The 17,091-nt window shown below is 43.8% G+C and overlaps 1 protein-coding gene across 1 annotated transcript in view; it reads right to left on the reverse strand.

Moving 5' to 3' along the window:
* Positions 1-11,806, reverse strand: part of TLCD3A (TLC domain containing 3A) — a 51,969-nt gene extending 40,163 nt beyond the window's left edge. The window contains exon 1 of the mRNA XM_063444589.1: positions 11,646-11,806. Within this exon, the coding sequence (XP_063300659.1) occupies positions 11,646-11,767 (122 nt within the window). The 5' untranslated portion in view covers positions 11,768-11,806. The remainder of the gene's footprint in view (positions 1-11,645) is intronic.
* Between the last annotated feature and the right edge of the window lie 5,285 nt (positions 11,807-17,091).

Genomic DNA, 17,091 nt, shown 5'->3' on the forward strand with positions numbered 1-17,091 from the left:
CGCATGGACCCGGTCAGCAGGAACCCAACAACGTTCCTCGGGACCATAACCCTTCCAGTCAACGAGATAGGACAAGACACCTCTGGATAATTTGGAGTCCATGATAGAATGGACTTCGTATTCTTCCTGATCACCCACTACCAAGGGCGGAGGAGGAGTGGATACCCTGGTGTAGCGATTGCAAGTAAGGGGCTTGAGCAGAGACACATGGAAAGTATTCGCTATTCTCATATGAGCCGGTAGTGCCAAAGAATAGGTCACTGGATTAATACGTTGGGTAACTCGAAAGGGACCAATGTACCGAGGGGCAAATTTCATGGATGGGACCTTAAGCTTGATATGTCTTGTGGAGAGCCACACCCTGTCACCTGGAAGATAGACAGGATTAGCGCCCCGTTTCTTGTCAGCTTGGACCTTTGCTCGGAATGAGGCTTTTTGCAGAGCTGAATGGACGGAATCCCAGGTATCATGAATCGATTCTAAACGGGTGTTCAAAGCGGGGATATCTGTGTCTGAGAATGCAGAAGGTAAAACAGTGGGATGATAACCCTGATTAACAAAGAATGGACTGTGATTAGAAGATTCATGAGTGGCATTGTTTCTGGCGAACTCAGCCATGGGTAAGAGCTCATACCAGTTAGATTGATTGGCATTTATAAAGCAACGTAAATAAGCTTCTAAAGACTGATTCGCCCTCTCTGCTGCTCCATTTGTTTGAGGGTGGTATGCTGACGAAAAGGAGAGTTCGACGCCCAATTGTTTGCAAAAGGAACGCCAAAACCTAGAAACAAACTGGGTACCTCTGTCAGATACTATGTTTTTGGGTACACCGTGCAATCGAAAGATCTCTCTCAAGAATATTTGAACTAGATCTTGGGCAGATGGTAATTTTTTAAGTGGGATGAAATGTGCCATCTTCGTGAATCTATCAATAACCATAAGAACTGTATTAAACCCGTTAGAACTGGGTAGATCCACAATGAAATCCATGGCCAAGTGGGTCCATGGAGCACTAGGTATGGGCAGTGGTTGTAACAGTCCAGGAGGTGACCTAGGAGGAACTTTAGAAACGGCACATATTTGACATGCCCCAACATAATCTTTGATATCGTTTCTAAGAGCAGGCCACCAAAATCTCCTGGAGACGGCTGAGAGAGTTTTATGGACTCCAGGATGGCCCGCTGTGAGGTTGTCATGGAACAAATCTAGTACCTTCTTTCGAAACTGAGGTGACACATACAGTTTGTCCGGAGGTTTTTCCACAGGTGCCTGAGTTTGATCTGCTATTATGGCACAGAAGAGTGGAGAAGACACTTCGGAAACAGTAGTGGCAATGAGGCATTCAGGAGGTACAATAGGATATATCACCTGTTCTGGAACTTCATCTGTCTCAAACTGCCGAGAAAGCGCATCTGCCTTGGTGTTTTTAGTACCAGGCCTGTACGTAATTACGAAATTGAATCGGGAGAGGAACAATGACCACCTAGCCTGACGAGAGGACAGTCTCTTAGCGTCCCCAATATAAGCCAAATTCTTATGATCAGTAAAGATCAAAAGTGGCTCTTTGGAACCTTCCAAGAGATGCCTCCATTCCTTAAGGGCAAGTACAATGGCCAAAAGTTCCCTATTCCCTATGTCGTAATTCCTCTCTGCAGGTGTGAGTTTGCGAGAGTAAAATCCACAGGGATGTAAAGGCGTATCAGGACTTTCTCTTTGAGACAGAATGGCTCCAACTCCTGTCTCTGATGCATCCACCTCTAGGATAAATGGTTTGGATGGATCAGGATGGGTCAGGACAGGTGCTGAGGAAAATAAAAATTTTAATTGTTCAAATGCCTCTCTTGCTTCTTTGGGCCAAGATATACAATTCGCTCCTTTTTTTGTTAAATTGGTTATAGGGGAAATCACGGAGGAGAATCCCCTTATGAATTTGCGGTAGTAATTTGCAAAACCTATAAAGCGTTGAGTAGCTTTAAGGCCCTTGGGTAATGGCCACTGTAAGACTGCCTCCAGTTTGCGAGGATCCATCTGGAAACCAGACGGAGATATAACGTATCCAAGGAATTGTATCTCCGTTTGGTCAAACTGGCATTTCTCCAGTTTACAGTAAAGGCCGTTCTGTAACAGGGTTTTCAGTACAATCCTCACATGATCGTGATGTGTCTCTAGGTCTGGGGAATAGATGAGGATGTCGTCCAAATACACTAGAACGAACATGTGAAGGTACTCTCTTAGGACATCGTTAATAAAATCCTGGAATACCGCTGGAGCGTTACATAATCCAAACGGCATAACCAGGTATTCGTAATGTCCCATTCTGGTGTTAAATGCGGTCTTCCATTCGTGACCGTCCTTAATTCTGACTAGATTGTATGCACTTCGGAGATCGAGCTTGGTAAAGACTCGAGCTCCCTTCAATCTGTCAAATAGCTCTGATATAAGGGGAATAGGGTAGGCGTTTTTAATGGTAATCCTATTCAAACCCCTATAATCAATACAAGGGCGTAGGTCTCCTTCTTTTTTAGAGACAAAGAAGAATCCAGCCCCGGCTGGTGAGGAGGACCTACGGATATGACCCTTTCTGAGAGCATCCTTAATATATTCCTCCAAACAAAGATTTTCCTGGGGGGACAAGGCATAGATTCCTCCCTTGGGAGGCATAGTCCCTGGTAATAAGTTTATAGTACAGTCATAAGGTCTATGAGGAGGTAACCCTTCTGACTGGACCTTGTTAAATACCTCTTTCAAATCCATATACTGCTGTGGAATTTGTGTGGTCAAAGGAGGTGTAACAGGAACATTGATGGTGCAAATAGGTTGTGGGATTTGCTTAAAGCAAACACCTTTGCATCTCTCACCCCAACTCACAATCTCTCCTTCAATCCAATCCAAACGTGGATTGTGTTTCAGGAGCCAAGGAAAACCGAGTATTATCGGCACTGTAGGTGAAGATATAATTTGAAAGGTCATTTCTTCAGAATGGAGAATACCCACTGAAATAGTGATTGGCAGAGTTTCGTGTGTGATGAAAGGCTGGGTAAGAGGCCTTCCATCAATGGCCTCGACTGCTATAGGTTTCTCTTTATGTCTTAAGGGCATGAGATGTTTTGCAGAGAATTCTTTGTCTAGGAAATTCTCCGCTGCCCCAGAGTCAATCATAGCCTCACACTGAACAGTAGTGTTCTTGAAAGATAAGGTTACTTTGACAAGGAAACGGTTCTTAGTCAATTTAGGGGACATATACATCACACCTAAGGTCGGTCCCCGTACGTGCCTTAGGTGTGCAAGTTTTCCGGCCGAACCGGGCATGACGATCTTAGATGTCCCTTCTTGCCACAATACATACATAACCCCTCGTTACGTCTGTGTTGTCTCTCTGCCTCAGTGAGTTTAGCGCTACCCAATTGCATGGGTTCAGGTTCCGGAAGAGGAGTTTGGCTACTCACCACTGGGTTAGAGAAACGAGGGGCTATGGACAAATTAGAACGTCTGTTACGTTGTTTGTTTTTCTCTCTCTCTCTGAGCCGGTTATCAATGTCTATCATGTATGCAATAAACTCGTTAAGATTAACCGGAAGGTCTCTAGCTGCAGTCTCATCTTGTATACTCTCAGCTAGACCCTCAGAGAAAGCAGCCACCAGACCACTATTGGTCCAATCAACCTCAGATGCTAATGTCCTGAACTCTATTGCATAATCGGCTACAGAACGACTGCCTTGCTTGATTCTCATAAGGGCTTTGGCAGCGTTCTTCTCCCTGCCTTTAGGTTCAAACGTAGCCTTAAAGGCCGTAAGAAAAGTATTGTAATCACGGGCTACTGCGTCACCACTTTCCCATAAGGGGTTAGCCCAGGTTAAGGCCTTTCCTGTTAATTGGTTCATCAGATAGCCAATTTTCGATCTATCTGTTGGGAATGAACCTGGGGAGGCCTCAAAGTGGTATTCAATTTGGTTTAAAAAACCTCTGAATTCCTTGGAATCACCTCCATAGCGAGGGGGCGGTGACAAGGTTATGGACGGTGGTTTATGTGGTACGGGAACCACTACAGGTGGCGGAACCACAGGTGGTACCGGAGGAACCTCTAAATAGGCAGTCCTCTGGAGCAAGGTCTGAAATGCCTGGGCAAATTGGTCTAACCTGTGGTCCATATCCTCCACCCTACTCTCACATGCGATCATATGCTTGCATAGTTCTGCAGGATCCATGGCCATGTCGTAATGTCACGACTAGTAATGTGGTCCAGCACGCAGAAACTATGTAAACATATACATAAGTAAGAAAGGGAAAATATTAGGATAGAGCGTAAACCGGACCTTAGAATGGCCGGACTAATACGCTAGAGACAGAGAATGGTCAAAGGGAAAGCCGAGGTCAAGGAAGCCAGAAAATACTCAATACCGATAAAACAAGCCAAGTCAGGGAAACCAGAGATCAGAATAACCAGGGAAACGCCAAGGATCAGGATACCAGGAAATCAGAAACACAGAATCAGCACTTTCAGGAAACCAGGAAACTGAAACCACGACATGGCAAAGTAATGGGGAAAGCTAGGGGTTTAAATACCCCTCTCTAGGCTATGATTGGTCAGAGGGCGACCTCTGACCCCAAAACGTGCGTGTGCGTTGACGTCGTGACGTCACGCACACGTTGGTATAATTCTCGGGGGCGGAGCTAGCAATAGACGCGACCACGCGGTCGGCGCCATCTTGGATTTGGGCGCGATGCCCGGAAGAACTACGTGCGCGGTTCCCGGCTCGCCGACGAGCAGGTAAGCTCGTGTAGTCGGAGCGGTCGTGCCGGTCGGGCACGACCGTGAGGCTCGGCGGGCCGGTGACCGCAACACACTGTCCCCATACAACACTGCCCCGCACACACTGCACACCTATACACACACAGTGCCCTACACACACTGCTGCCCCCCCATACACACATTGCCCCAAACACATACACACAGTGCCCCCCATACACACACTGCCCCACACAGACATACAGTGCCCCCATACACACACTGCCCCCTAACACACACACTGCCACCCTTACGCACTCACACTCACTTCACCACTCACACACACTGCACCTTTCACACACACTTCACCCCTAACACACACCACTTCTCCTATGCCCTATATCCCAGCAGACCCCAGGTAAGTTGTCAAACTGTTCTTAAACGGTATGACTACTTACTCTGGGGTGGGATCCTGGCACTACTGGCACCATAACTACTACACTGAGCTGTAGTGGTTATTGTGCTAGGATTATTTTTTTTAAATAATCTACAAGTGCCCCTCCCGAGATCAGGCTCTGGATCCGCCACTGATGTACTATGGATCTCACTGAGTTTCTTTCTCTTTGTTAATTACTTTTCAGTGGTCGTTTTAAGCAAAAGGTCATGGACCAACTCCTGCTTACTGTGTCCCTAGGAATTCTGTTTATCAGAATCAGATACCTTTTCATATTTCACTGGGTATTCTGTCTTCAATGTATCCAATTTCTTAATATATCTTTATGATAGATTGAACACTGCATCTGCCTTGTTAATTAAATTCAGTTAGTTATGATGTTACACTGTCAAATCCTGAGAACCTCCAAAAACAGTTGTGGCACACATTAATCTTATAGTGGTACAGTATTATTCCAAACACTGTATTTATTAAATGCAATCCATCCCCTCCCCACACCCCCCCCCCCCCCCCCCAAAAAAAAATAGGGGGAAAAAAAGCCTGTAAAGTTATACAGAATATGTGGTTACTGTGAAATAGGGGTAGTAGGTGAGTATTATCCACATATTGCTCAGACAGACCTTGGATTCACCATACCCTAAAAAAAGTGAAAATACAGAAGGTGGAGACTCTGAATGTCAGTGCTGCAAAGTGTGCAGCACTACCCCAGGAAGCACCTCTAGTAGCACCTCTAGTAGCCTTTTCTCTGAAAAGACAGTGTTTACTGCAAAAAGCCTGCAGGGATTGACTATGTTCACCAGAACTACTATATTAAGCTGTGTGCCTTTAACTACAAGTATAGCAGACTAATCAGGATAGAGTGTGATGCAATAGTTAACAATAATTAGAAATACAGATATATACAAAAATTATAATAAGCACAAATATATGTATATCATTAGGATAGCACACCCACTAGCACTGAACATTCATTTTAAAATAATATATATGGAATATAAAATATCCAATTAAGTTTTAATAAATAAAATACATTTGTCCAAAATGGCCAAAAAGTGTTCAAGCAAGAGGAGCCTCTTAGGATAAATGTAGCAATCTGATTTGCATATTGTTGCAAGATGGATAAAGCAACACAATTACAGCGATAAAAGATGTTGTAATGTTCAGACCTGTGTGCCAAATATTATAGCACTCATATAGATGATAGGAGGGTTCAGTACCCTGCATTTTTGACTCATTTATAAATACCTTATTGCATTTATATTCAATATATTGAAAACAAGTAATAACTTTTTTGGACTTGCTACTTGATGTTATATTCATTGATAAACATATATTTGTGCTTATTTATTTTTATACATTTGTATTTTTAATTTCTGTAAACTATTGCATCACACTCTATGTTATTGCTACTGATTATCCTACAGTTGTACTTAAGTTATATTTTCACTGTATTTGTTCCATTTTACTTCTAGAACACCAAACTTAACAAATGGGGTATTTATTAACGGAACCAATTGTGCCTAAGGTTAAAGTAGAGAAATACAGTTAAAGGGACACTATAGTCACCAGAACAACTACAGCTTAATGTGGTTGTTATGGTGTATATAGCATGTCCCAGCAGGCATTTGTCCATAGGAAAGCTTTGGATTGGCAGAGATTATTACATTTGGACTATAAATTACCTTCTATAACTGTGATGACTGTCCACCCCCTTTACTGGTAAAAATTAACGTTAAAGGGATTCTATAGTGCTAGGAATACAAAATTGTATTTGTAATTCTCGAGACTCACCATCCCTATAATGTCCCTTTAAATAAAAATGACATACCCCGTTTCCAGCACCAAGACTTCTCTGCTTCAAATGTCTGCTTCACCCCCAAATGCATGCCTGCTAACTATTCTGCTCTCTCGTCCAATCCAATGTTTCTCATACAGAAGCACTGGGGACAAGAGATGCATAAATGACAACACGCTGCTCTCCTCCAATCAAATGCTGCTACAAGCAGCATTTGATTGAAGGACTAAGCTTGACTCGGCTCAGGGAAAGGAAGCACCTCTAGTGGGTCAGGAAGACAGTCAGGTAAGCATTGCTGTTTCTACAAAACAGAAGGGCAAAAACTATGACAACTTCACCCAGACTACTTAATTGAGAAAAAGTGGACTGGGTGCCTTTAGCGGTCCTGTAATGTTGTGTATTGCTTTCTGAACAAATAAACACCTAATGCTGAAATAAGCAGCTTCAAACATTATTTTCTCGTCTGCACAGTACTACATGTGCAATAATACAACTGCATATAATGATGCAATACTATTTTAAAGCGTGTTTCTTATGTCAGTTACATAATCATATTTTACACAATTTTATACAAACCAGCGGTCACTAGCCTAATACTATCCTTACCTTTTGTGTCATTTTACCCCACTCCCTCTAGCATGTAAGCTCATTGAGCAGGGCCCTCAACCCCTCTGTTCCTGTGTGTCCATCTTGTCTGGTTACAACTACATGTCTGTTCGTCCACCCATTGTAAAGCGCTGCGGAATTTGACGGCGCTCTATAAATAATATAATAATAATAATATAGAAATAGGTTTTAAACCCCATAAGGACATGTGACTTACTGGTACAGTCACTGAAAACTGTTCCTAGAGGATGGGCAGAAAAAGAAGCAATAAAAGGTGTTTTATTCAACCATTATTTGGACTGAGGAACATTTTGACCCGTCAAAGAGTTCATGTTAAGCCTGAGTATCAGCGTATATCCACATACAACCTACAGTTTAAATTAACTCCTGATCTGAGTACTACTTTTGATGTGCTGGACAATGCACCCAGTTTGTTTAAACAGAGTGCCAGTCTTTCTTACCGCTGCTACCTACCGTGACAGCTTCCGCACATCACAGATATGTATAAGATCTTCAGGTAAATGCTGTTATGGATTGATCTGGTATGGGAGCTGTCAGTATCAGCCACCTACCTGGCATCTTTTTGGCATACCGTGGCTATCAGAGACACATTTCATGCCATGAATTGATGATCAAAACGCATCATTGGTATTGGCAATGCAATGTGTCTGCACTCCAAGCCTTCCTGCATTCTCACAGCTGGTTGTGAGTGAGATGGGATGCTTGGAGTTTAGCAAAGAATGCCTTAAGCGCAACTCCCCCATAAAAACTAATTAACAACTTGATTATTGTATAACTCAGAAACCAAAGGGTTATTTATTTTTAATAAGCTCCAATTCTCCCCCTCATTCACTTAACAGGAGGGAGGATTTTAGTTAGAAAAATAAACATAACTAATCTACTCTGCAGAGTTAAATGTTCTAAGGGAGATGATATTTCATTTTAATTTTTTTTTTACAAGAGGTGATAAATATCAATTATACAGTTTGTCCACATGACCGTTATCAGGAACCTTGATAATCTTGATTAAACTGGGGAATAGCTTAAACATTGCTATTGTTCATCCATTGACATATACACAATAAAGATAAGTTTGAGTTTTAGCATTTTTAGATTGAGGTCAGCAGATCAGTTTTATATTTTAGAAGTTCTAATTCAAGTTATATCTAAAGGTGGGCATTAGAATTTCTAGATCCTCCAAGACATATAAGATAGCATGAACATTTCACAACATTCACACAAACCTGAATAATGTAGGCCATATTTATTCATCAAAAATTTGACAAGTATTCTGCCATCCGTAAGATATTGTTTGGACAAAAAGAACATGCTTTGCATTTAGCCAAATTAATGTTGGAATTTCACTTCAGCAGAACTATTCTGATCATCACACTACTAATCACTACAATACTGACAGACTGTTACAACATGTAGAACTAACCATTTAAAGGTACAGACTCAGAAACAAAATATGTTCCTGTTAAAGGAACACTCCTGACATCATAACCATTTCAGCTCTTTAAAGTGGCTATGATGGCTAAAGTACTATAGCACCATCCCTTGAGTGGCAGGTGGCCCTAAATAACAATAGGAGTGGGGACCTATTGTACCCCCAAGCCCCCACCCCCCAGCGGCGGGTGGGGGCCCTAAATAATAATAAGGGGGGAACCTGTTGTCCTCCCCCCCGGCCGCCAACCCTGAGCAGTGGGTGGGGGCCCTAAATAACAATAGGAGGGAAATATATTGTCCTCCCCCACCCCTTGCGCAAAACCTAAGAAAAATAATCAGCCGGAAAAAAAACAACCTTTTGCTAAAAATTAATCCATCTTCACCCGGCGAGGGCATGGCACAGACTGAACTCCACAGGGCGGGGAAAAGCTTATAAAGCCTTCCCACGCCCTGCAATTTGACTCAGAGCACTCCGATTGGTTGGCTTGGAATCCAACCAATCAGAGTGCTAGTCATTTTACACAGCGTCGGAAAGTTCTTTGGAATTTTCCCAGGCTGTGTAAAATGACTCAGAGCAATCTGATTGGTTGGCTTGGAATAGATAAAATTCCATTTGCATGCCCAAGTGTTTAACTGGGCATGCGCGGGAATTTCACAGCGCTATCTAGGCAGATGACGTGTCCCACATGGACTTCATCTACCCACACAAAGATGGCAGCGCCCAGGACCGAGGTCCGGGCAGAAATGAAAGCTTACCAACTAGATAATATGGTGGGCTTAGGGGCTTTTGGAGGTGACTAGGGGGACAATTAGATGTAGTGGAGTCGGAAGGGGGGTTAAAAAACAAAACAGGATTCAGCCATGACAGTTCCACTTTAACAACAAACCAAGGGACGACATCATCATAACCATTTCAAAAAGATTATGTGGTTATGATATCTGGATTGCTCCCTCTAGGAATTGATTTTGTGTCACAAATGCAGTTCATGCACCCTTGCAAATGCAAAAAAATAGCCATTTCTAGGAAAACAGCACTCTATACAGATTGCCATTTCACCCCTACTACCTATGGCTGTCAGAAAGCCACTAGGTGCACAGATTGACATCCTGTTGTTGAATCTACATGTAGTCCAGTGTCAACATGTAAAGTATGACGTGACCTGCTGTGAGTGTCCAGTGGTGTTCTAGAAGAAGCACTGGATTCAGTACTTAGAGAAGCAATGGATTGGCAGATCGAAGCAACTGCTGTGCATGCACGGTGTGTTCTCACTTCTTCTATGAGAGGCATCTATCTTACTGGATATAAATCATCAGGAATGATACAGGCTGCAGTGAGGAGTCTGTCCTGGTGCTGGAATAAAGATACGCTTTATAGCGATTTTAATGGTATGGCGATTTTTAATATTCTACAAATAAAGAACACATCTTATTAAAAATAAATATTTATATATATATATTTTTATTAATATAATAAGGTTAATTTAAAGTAAGCTATTTTTAACAACTAAGACAACATTGTGATATAAATTGCTGTATTTAAAAACTACACCTTCGTACAATTTACAGTATAGTGGCAGTGAAATCTGGATTAGTATTTTAGCATTGCAGTGTAGTATGTAGCATGGAGGCACTGATTTCACCACTGTCATTTGTATGAATTACAGGCTCACAATTACCCTGGAGTATAGTATATTAAATTAGAGGGACAAAGGTTTAAAAATAATATCAGGAAGTATTACTTTACTGAGAGGGTAGTGGATGCATGGAATAGCCTTCCAGCTGAATTGGTAGAGGTTAACACAGTAAAGGAGTTTAAGCATGCGTGGGATAGGCATAAGGCTATCCTAACTATAAGATAAGGCCAGAGACTAATGAAAGTATTTAGAAAGTTGGGCAGACTAGATGGGCCGAATGGTTCTTATCTGCCGTCACATTCTATGTTTCTATATTTCTAAGTCTTATTCACTAAACACCACATTATAGTGAAGAGGAAACTGAATTGCAAAATTTAGGCTAAAATAGCCAACCTGTGCCTATAGTGGAGTAGGAGATCTCCCCCGCCACATTAGCTATTATTGCCTAAATTGTGCAATGCAACTATACTCACCATCAAACCCAGATCTGAATGGTAATATCCCAGCTAAGACGTCTGGGGAAACTTCCCAATCTCTGCTATAGTCACAGCTGGGTTGTTTTAGTCTAAATATTGCCATTTGGATGTTGATTCGCAGCAACTCAGAGTTTACTGGATAATAAGCCCACTGGATTATGAATGAAATACACCGAGCACAAATAATATATACACTAACAATGCCACACAGACAGCCACACAGACTGATATCCATCCTGTACCTGGAAGGGATTCCCTACTAATGGGGTGAAGGCTTGCCCCCCTCCCCTCCCCCCGGGGTATTAATGATCACCTTGATGCAGATGCCATTCTCTCCCTGCTGGATGCCCTGATGGCTCGGACCAGCACTGACTCCCAGCACAGAGCATGCAATGCCCGATACCCTGTGCCCACCCCCATAGCTGCCCTGCTCGGTTCGTCCCAGACTCTCTCCAGATGCGGAGGGAGCAGGAAGCCCGGGGGCATGCATGGCACGGGCTGTTACCTGGCACTGACGAGCGAGCACTCCCCCTCTGTCCAGTCGGGCCGAGCCCAGTGGGCACAGCGTTTAACCACGAGGTAGAGCCCCGGGAAGAAGAGCGAGCCAGCTGCCAGGACTTGCCACATCGCGCCCGCTGCCACAGCAACTAGTGCAGAGCCAACGGGAGGCCACGCCCCCAATACTCACATCGCCAGCAAGCACACCACGCCCACCCGTCTGACTGACACTGCCTGACCACGCCCCACCCATCTAGTCGCCGACTCATTATACCTACCCGACTGACTGACACTGCCCGGCCACACCCCCAACTCATTCATATCGCTAGCTCCCACACCACGCCCCCCCGTCTGAGTGACACTGCATGGTCACGCCCCATCAGAACCCTGGCTGCTGCCTGCAGCTGAGCGGGTGCTTCCAGTCACACATATAGGAGGGTGCTGAACCTGGCACATCCTGTCTGTATCACAGTACACACTGACAGGGAGCCTGTAACAATGTGTTACTACAGCTCTCTGAATGCTCATACAGGCTGTGAGAGGAGGGAGGAGGAAGGCTGAGGGTGGCTGAAAGGTCAATAAAGCATCCCTGCTTATCTCCCCTGCATGTCAAATCAATAAACAGCAGTCCCTGTAATATCCATTACAATCAATAAAAAAAAAAGAAAGTCTACCTTTCTTCTAAGCATCATTATCATCAGTCTGTTCTCTTATTATCCATTTTATTGCCACCGACAAATACAGCATTTCTTTACCTGACATTATTAGATAATGTGTATTAATTATTTATTTAGTACCACAGAAATAATATAAGAAACCTTTTGTCATTTTCATGGGACTGAGATGGCTTTTCATGACATCCCTGGAAGTGAAAGCATTAATATATACACAATTTGACAGATGTTTCTTTATGGACTTTTCCATATCCAGAGATTTCCTGTAACCTTTCAGTCCCATGGGGATGATGTAATCTGGTGATTCCTACAGGACTGAAAAGATTAATAAAGACACCTATCGGTGGAAGTACATATTGCACTGAAAGGGTTTAGACATACATATTATATATGTATGTCCTTGGGCAAGACCAGGGCCACCACCAGATTTTTTGGGGCCCCATGCACAGCAAAACACTCAGATTACAAGCTGAGATGCACACTCACACAGATACCCCGACACACACTCAAAGAAAAACATGCTCAAAGACACACATAAATGCTAAAAAAAATAATAATTAAGGCTCACAATAATAAAGTCATGGACCCGGCAGCAGTTAGCCAAGGATTCCTGGTACCTTACAACAATATCAAGCTAACAAAAACAAATGGAGCCTAACTGCGCCCAAGGGACAATGTGACTAACTTAAAGGGTAAAAACATAGGATCATACTGTCACACATAAAGATAATATACATACATTAATAAGTGCATACTCTCAATAAGCAATGTATATCTTTATAGAAAAAAAGGAGAGTAAAGCAATATATAATGTAAAGGTGGATATAGAGTTAAAGTTCCAAGGAAACACATACTTTATAGACCTACTGAGAACATATATTCTTATATACACACACTACACAAACACACTGCATTATATACACACAGTACACAAACACACACACTGCATTATATACAGTGTGTTTATAAAATTCAGTGTGTTTGTGTAGTGTGCATTATATAAACACACTGAACAAACACACTGCAATATATAAGCACAGTGTGTTTGTGTAGTGTGTTTATATAATGCAGTGTATCTAATGGAGTGTGTTTGTGTATGTATGTAATTGAAGGGGCATTTTTTATTAAAACATTTTTTTAATATTTAATTATTATTATTTATTTTTGTTGTCCCCCCTCCCTGCTTGTTACCTGGCCAGGGAGGTGGGCTATGATAGTCCCTGGTGGTCCAGTGGCATGTACTGAGCAGTGGGAGGTCCCGCAGCAAGCGTTTACTTACTCACAATTCAGAACAAAGACCTGCTCTGGAGGTATGGAGCTTTGCTGGTATAATCCCCACTTGGGATTTGCAGGATGACAGGAAACCAGATGATAAATAAAAAATAAAAAAAAAACTTAGATGGACTGTATTAAGAAAAGTATTTTTATTAAGCAATACTATAAAACCAAATAGGACTTAAAACAAATATGAATAAAAAACAGCATAATACCAGTCCAAATATAAAGCAGTATAGAAAAGTATACTCCATACCTACATATTATATAGACTACCTAAGCAGTATGTGTCCTTGGGCAAGACCAGGCCCACCATCAGATTTATGGGGCCCCTTACAAACTAATACACTCAGGTTGCAAGCAGACATACACACTCACAGAGACAACCCGACACACATTCCCAGAAAAACATATTCACAGGCACACATAAATATGCTTATACATAAATATGACATACTATCATGGATACACACAGATACTGATACACACATGAATCTCAGTACACACTGGCAGGCACACACACAGATACACATTTCCTCACACGTTGGACTAAACACACACTGTTATCAATCACACTGATAAACAAATACACACCGCTACACATACACACATACACAAACCCTGCTGCACACAGACATTGCTACACATACACACAAATATACGCTTTGCTATACACATACATACATGACATTGCTAGACATACACCCAGTGGCAGAATATGTTTGCACCTTATAAATACAAATATTAAAAGGAATGCACGAGGAGAAGAAATGTTTGATTTACAGGTGGTGATAAATTAACTGATAATTATATATGTTGACAGAATGCAGACTTGCTGTTTATTGATTGCAAAATACATTAAATAAACTAGTTTTTGCAGCAGAAAGTGTTGAGAAGTTTACATACAGTAAAAATAAGCAGTGATGATTTTTCCCCCCTCATGATCAATTTTTATTGAAGCAGTGCCATTGTAGAAGATGTAAGAACAATATATGGACAGTCTTTAAGATTTTGACAGGCAAAACATATAAAGAGAGCACAATGACATAAATATTTGGTAAATACATAATGGATAAGAAGTGGGGAGGGTATGAAGAGCCTGGCCTAGAGCTATGAAGACATGGTACCCTGTGGCCAACTCGACCTGATCTTCTTGATGTCTAGAAGAGAACCTTGGATCCTGTGGAACGCCTATTCATATTTCATATTATAAGAAGGCACCTGACCTCTTCTATAGTCAGGGGCCATGAATATTTCCTTTTTTTTTTATCAAAGCTGTTTTAGCTTCGCTGAGTATATGGAGAGTTATCTTTTTCTGACGACCAGTTAAGTCTGGCGGGAGGAAATCTAGAACCTACAGGTTTATTTAATAAAGTGAACATTCAAGGCACATTTTAAATTTAAGGCCAGAGTAGCAAAACTGAAAGCATAACTGAATTGGAGAATTTTTTTCAGTTCTGGCATTTTGATCTTGAATGTTTTATATTAACTTTGAAATTGCCATGAATGCTCACTTTAGTCAATAACTCCAAATGTGTTGGTTTGCCTGTGGATGAGATTGAGGACCTCGTTCCAAAATACCTAGATCAGTAAGTATAAATATATGTAGGAAGTAACTGCGGGGTGGCCTGCATTGCCAACAATTGGGGGATAACTGGAGTCTGATGTGTTGGAGTCTAAGGCACTAAGTAACATCTAAGATTTAACAGAAAGGGAAAAAAAAAAGGAAAGAAGGTTGCGCCTTAAAAAGATTTAATATACCAGAAATAAAATAAGCAGAAGTAATATAAACAATAAAACAAGTGTAGTTCAAATACAATGGTATGTAAAACTCACCTGCTTGTAAGTATGCTGCCTTTTAAATATCAATTTGTTTCTGTGACCGTATCCAGCGCTGATCCTTCTGTGACAATTTACCATCTTAGATTTACAGATGATACTCGAAAAATTAGAATATCGTGCAAAAGTTCATTTATTTCAGTAATGCAACGTAAAAGGGGAAACTAATATATGAGATAGATGCATTACAAGCAAAGCAAAATTGTAGCCCCATGTAGCCAAAGCGCAGCTAGGCGGAAAAAGGCCTTGACAGGGGTTAGGAGGCAGGCATAGGAGGAAGGAAGGAAGGGATGGAGTTATGGGTAAGTGGGCTTGGCTATTTAAATAGGCAGCCATTTTAGATCTTTCACTTTTAATTACTACCTTGCCGAGTTTGTGTGCACTCCTGTGTCCACAGATTTGGTTTGGTGGGCCTTTGTGTTTTCTCTCCTCTGCAGGGTCGATGGATGGCATGGAGAAGCTGTTGGAGGGGATCCGGTCGGCGGCTCGAGGACGTGGCGTGGACTGGTTGCGGGCCCAACTTGGACCGGCCCTGGCGGGAGCAGCGGATCCTGATGGCGGCGGAGGTCGTCCTGTGCGGGCCCGGAGGCCACCGCGGAGGCTGAGGTGAAGACGGAGCCGGGAGCCGCAGGGTGGCGGGAGCAGGCCACGACGGACCTGGTAGCCGCATGGTCGAGGCCCTGCCTCCCGGCGCGCTACCGGGACCTTGGAGGAACACTTACAGGCGGGCGGCGGCCCGGGAAGTGAACGGCGTGGCTCCCAGTTTGGGGAGGGCTGCGCCTGGAGCGGGGGCCGCGGACGACATCGGGCGGCCCCCTGGAACGAGAGATGGCACGGGGTTGCGGCCCGGGAGGGCGCCCCCTCCACCCAGGACGGGAAATAGCGGGGCCAGCTCGGGAGAAGAGCATGACCGGCCCCTGGATCAGGCAAGTGGTGCAAGGGGCTCTGGCGGGGGCCCCCTTGGAGTTGATAGCAGTCTGAGTGCTAGGCCCCGGGAACAGAGGTCTGGGAGGGGGGTGAGGAGTAGTCAGGCCCCTACTGGATCGGGTGTGGAAGGGCCAAAGGGGGGGAGAACACGTGGAGTCGCAGTCCCATACGCAGGGCCGCTCGGGCCTTAGGTAAACAGCAGGGAGAGGCTGCGCGGCGGGAGGCTTTGGTATTCACCGAGCGCTCCCAGGGTCGGGGAGGGGAGGCAGCGCGGGATCAGTATGCCCTGCCCATGACTTCTTCACCTCGTTACAGGTCTCGGAGCCGCTCTGCCTCTGCGATGGCCATGCACCGGGTTGGCTCCCCGGTTGGAGGGTCGTTGATGGATGGTCATGGAACAGTTGACAATGCAGCCCCGGGCGCTTCAGGAACAAGGGGCTTGGCCGGTGAGTCCTGCGCTTCGCTGCAATCCAGTGCACTTGTTCACACACTTCAAGCACTTCTCCACTCACTGGGAGCGGGGGGTGATACAAGGGGCGGTGTGGGTCAGGTATGGGCACAGGGGCTGGGGTAGCGGGACCTAGTGTGGTTCCTTCCGCGGAGCAGAGTTCGGGTGGGGACACTGAGGCGACGGTTCCCGGGGCGGACACGTCGAACGAGCGGGCGGAGTTGGTTGGGGGGGTGGTTCCTGATGCAGCCAGGCAACACGCATATGTGTCGTTTGCGGGTCCGCTGGGG

This window comes from Pelobates fuscus, chromosome 1 (genome assembly GCF_036172605.1).
Source record: "Pelobates fuscus isolate aPelFus1 chromosome 1, aPelFus1.pri, whole genome shotgun sequence".
Taxonomy (NCBI): Eukaryota; Metazoa; Chordata; class Amphibia; order Anura; family Pelobatidae; genus Pelobates; species Pelobates fuscus.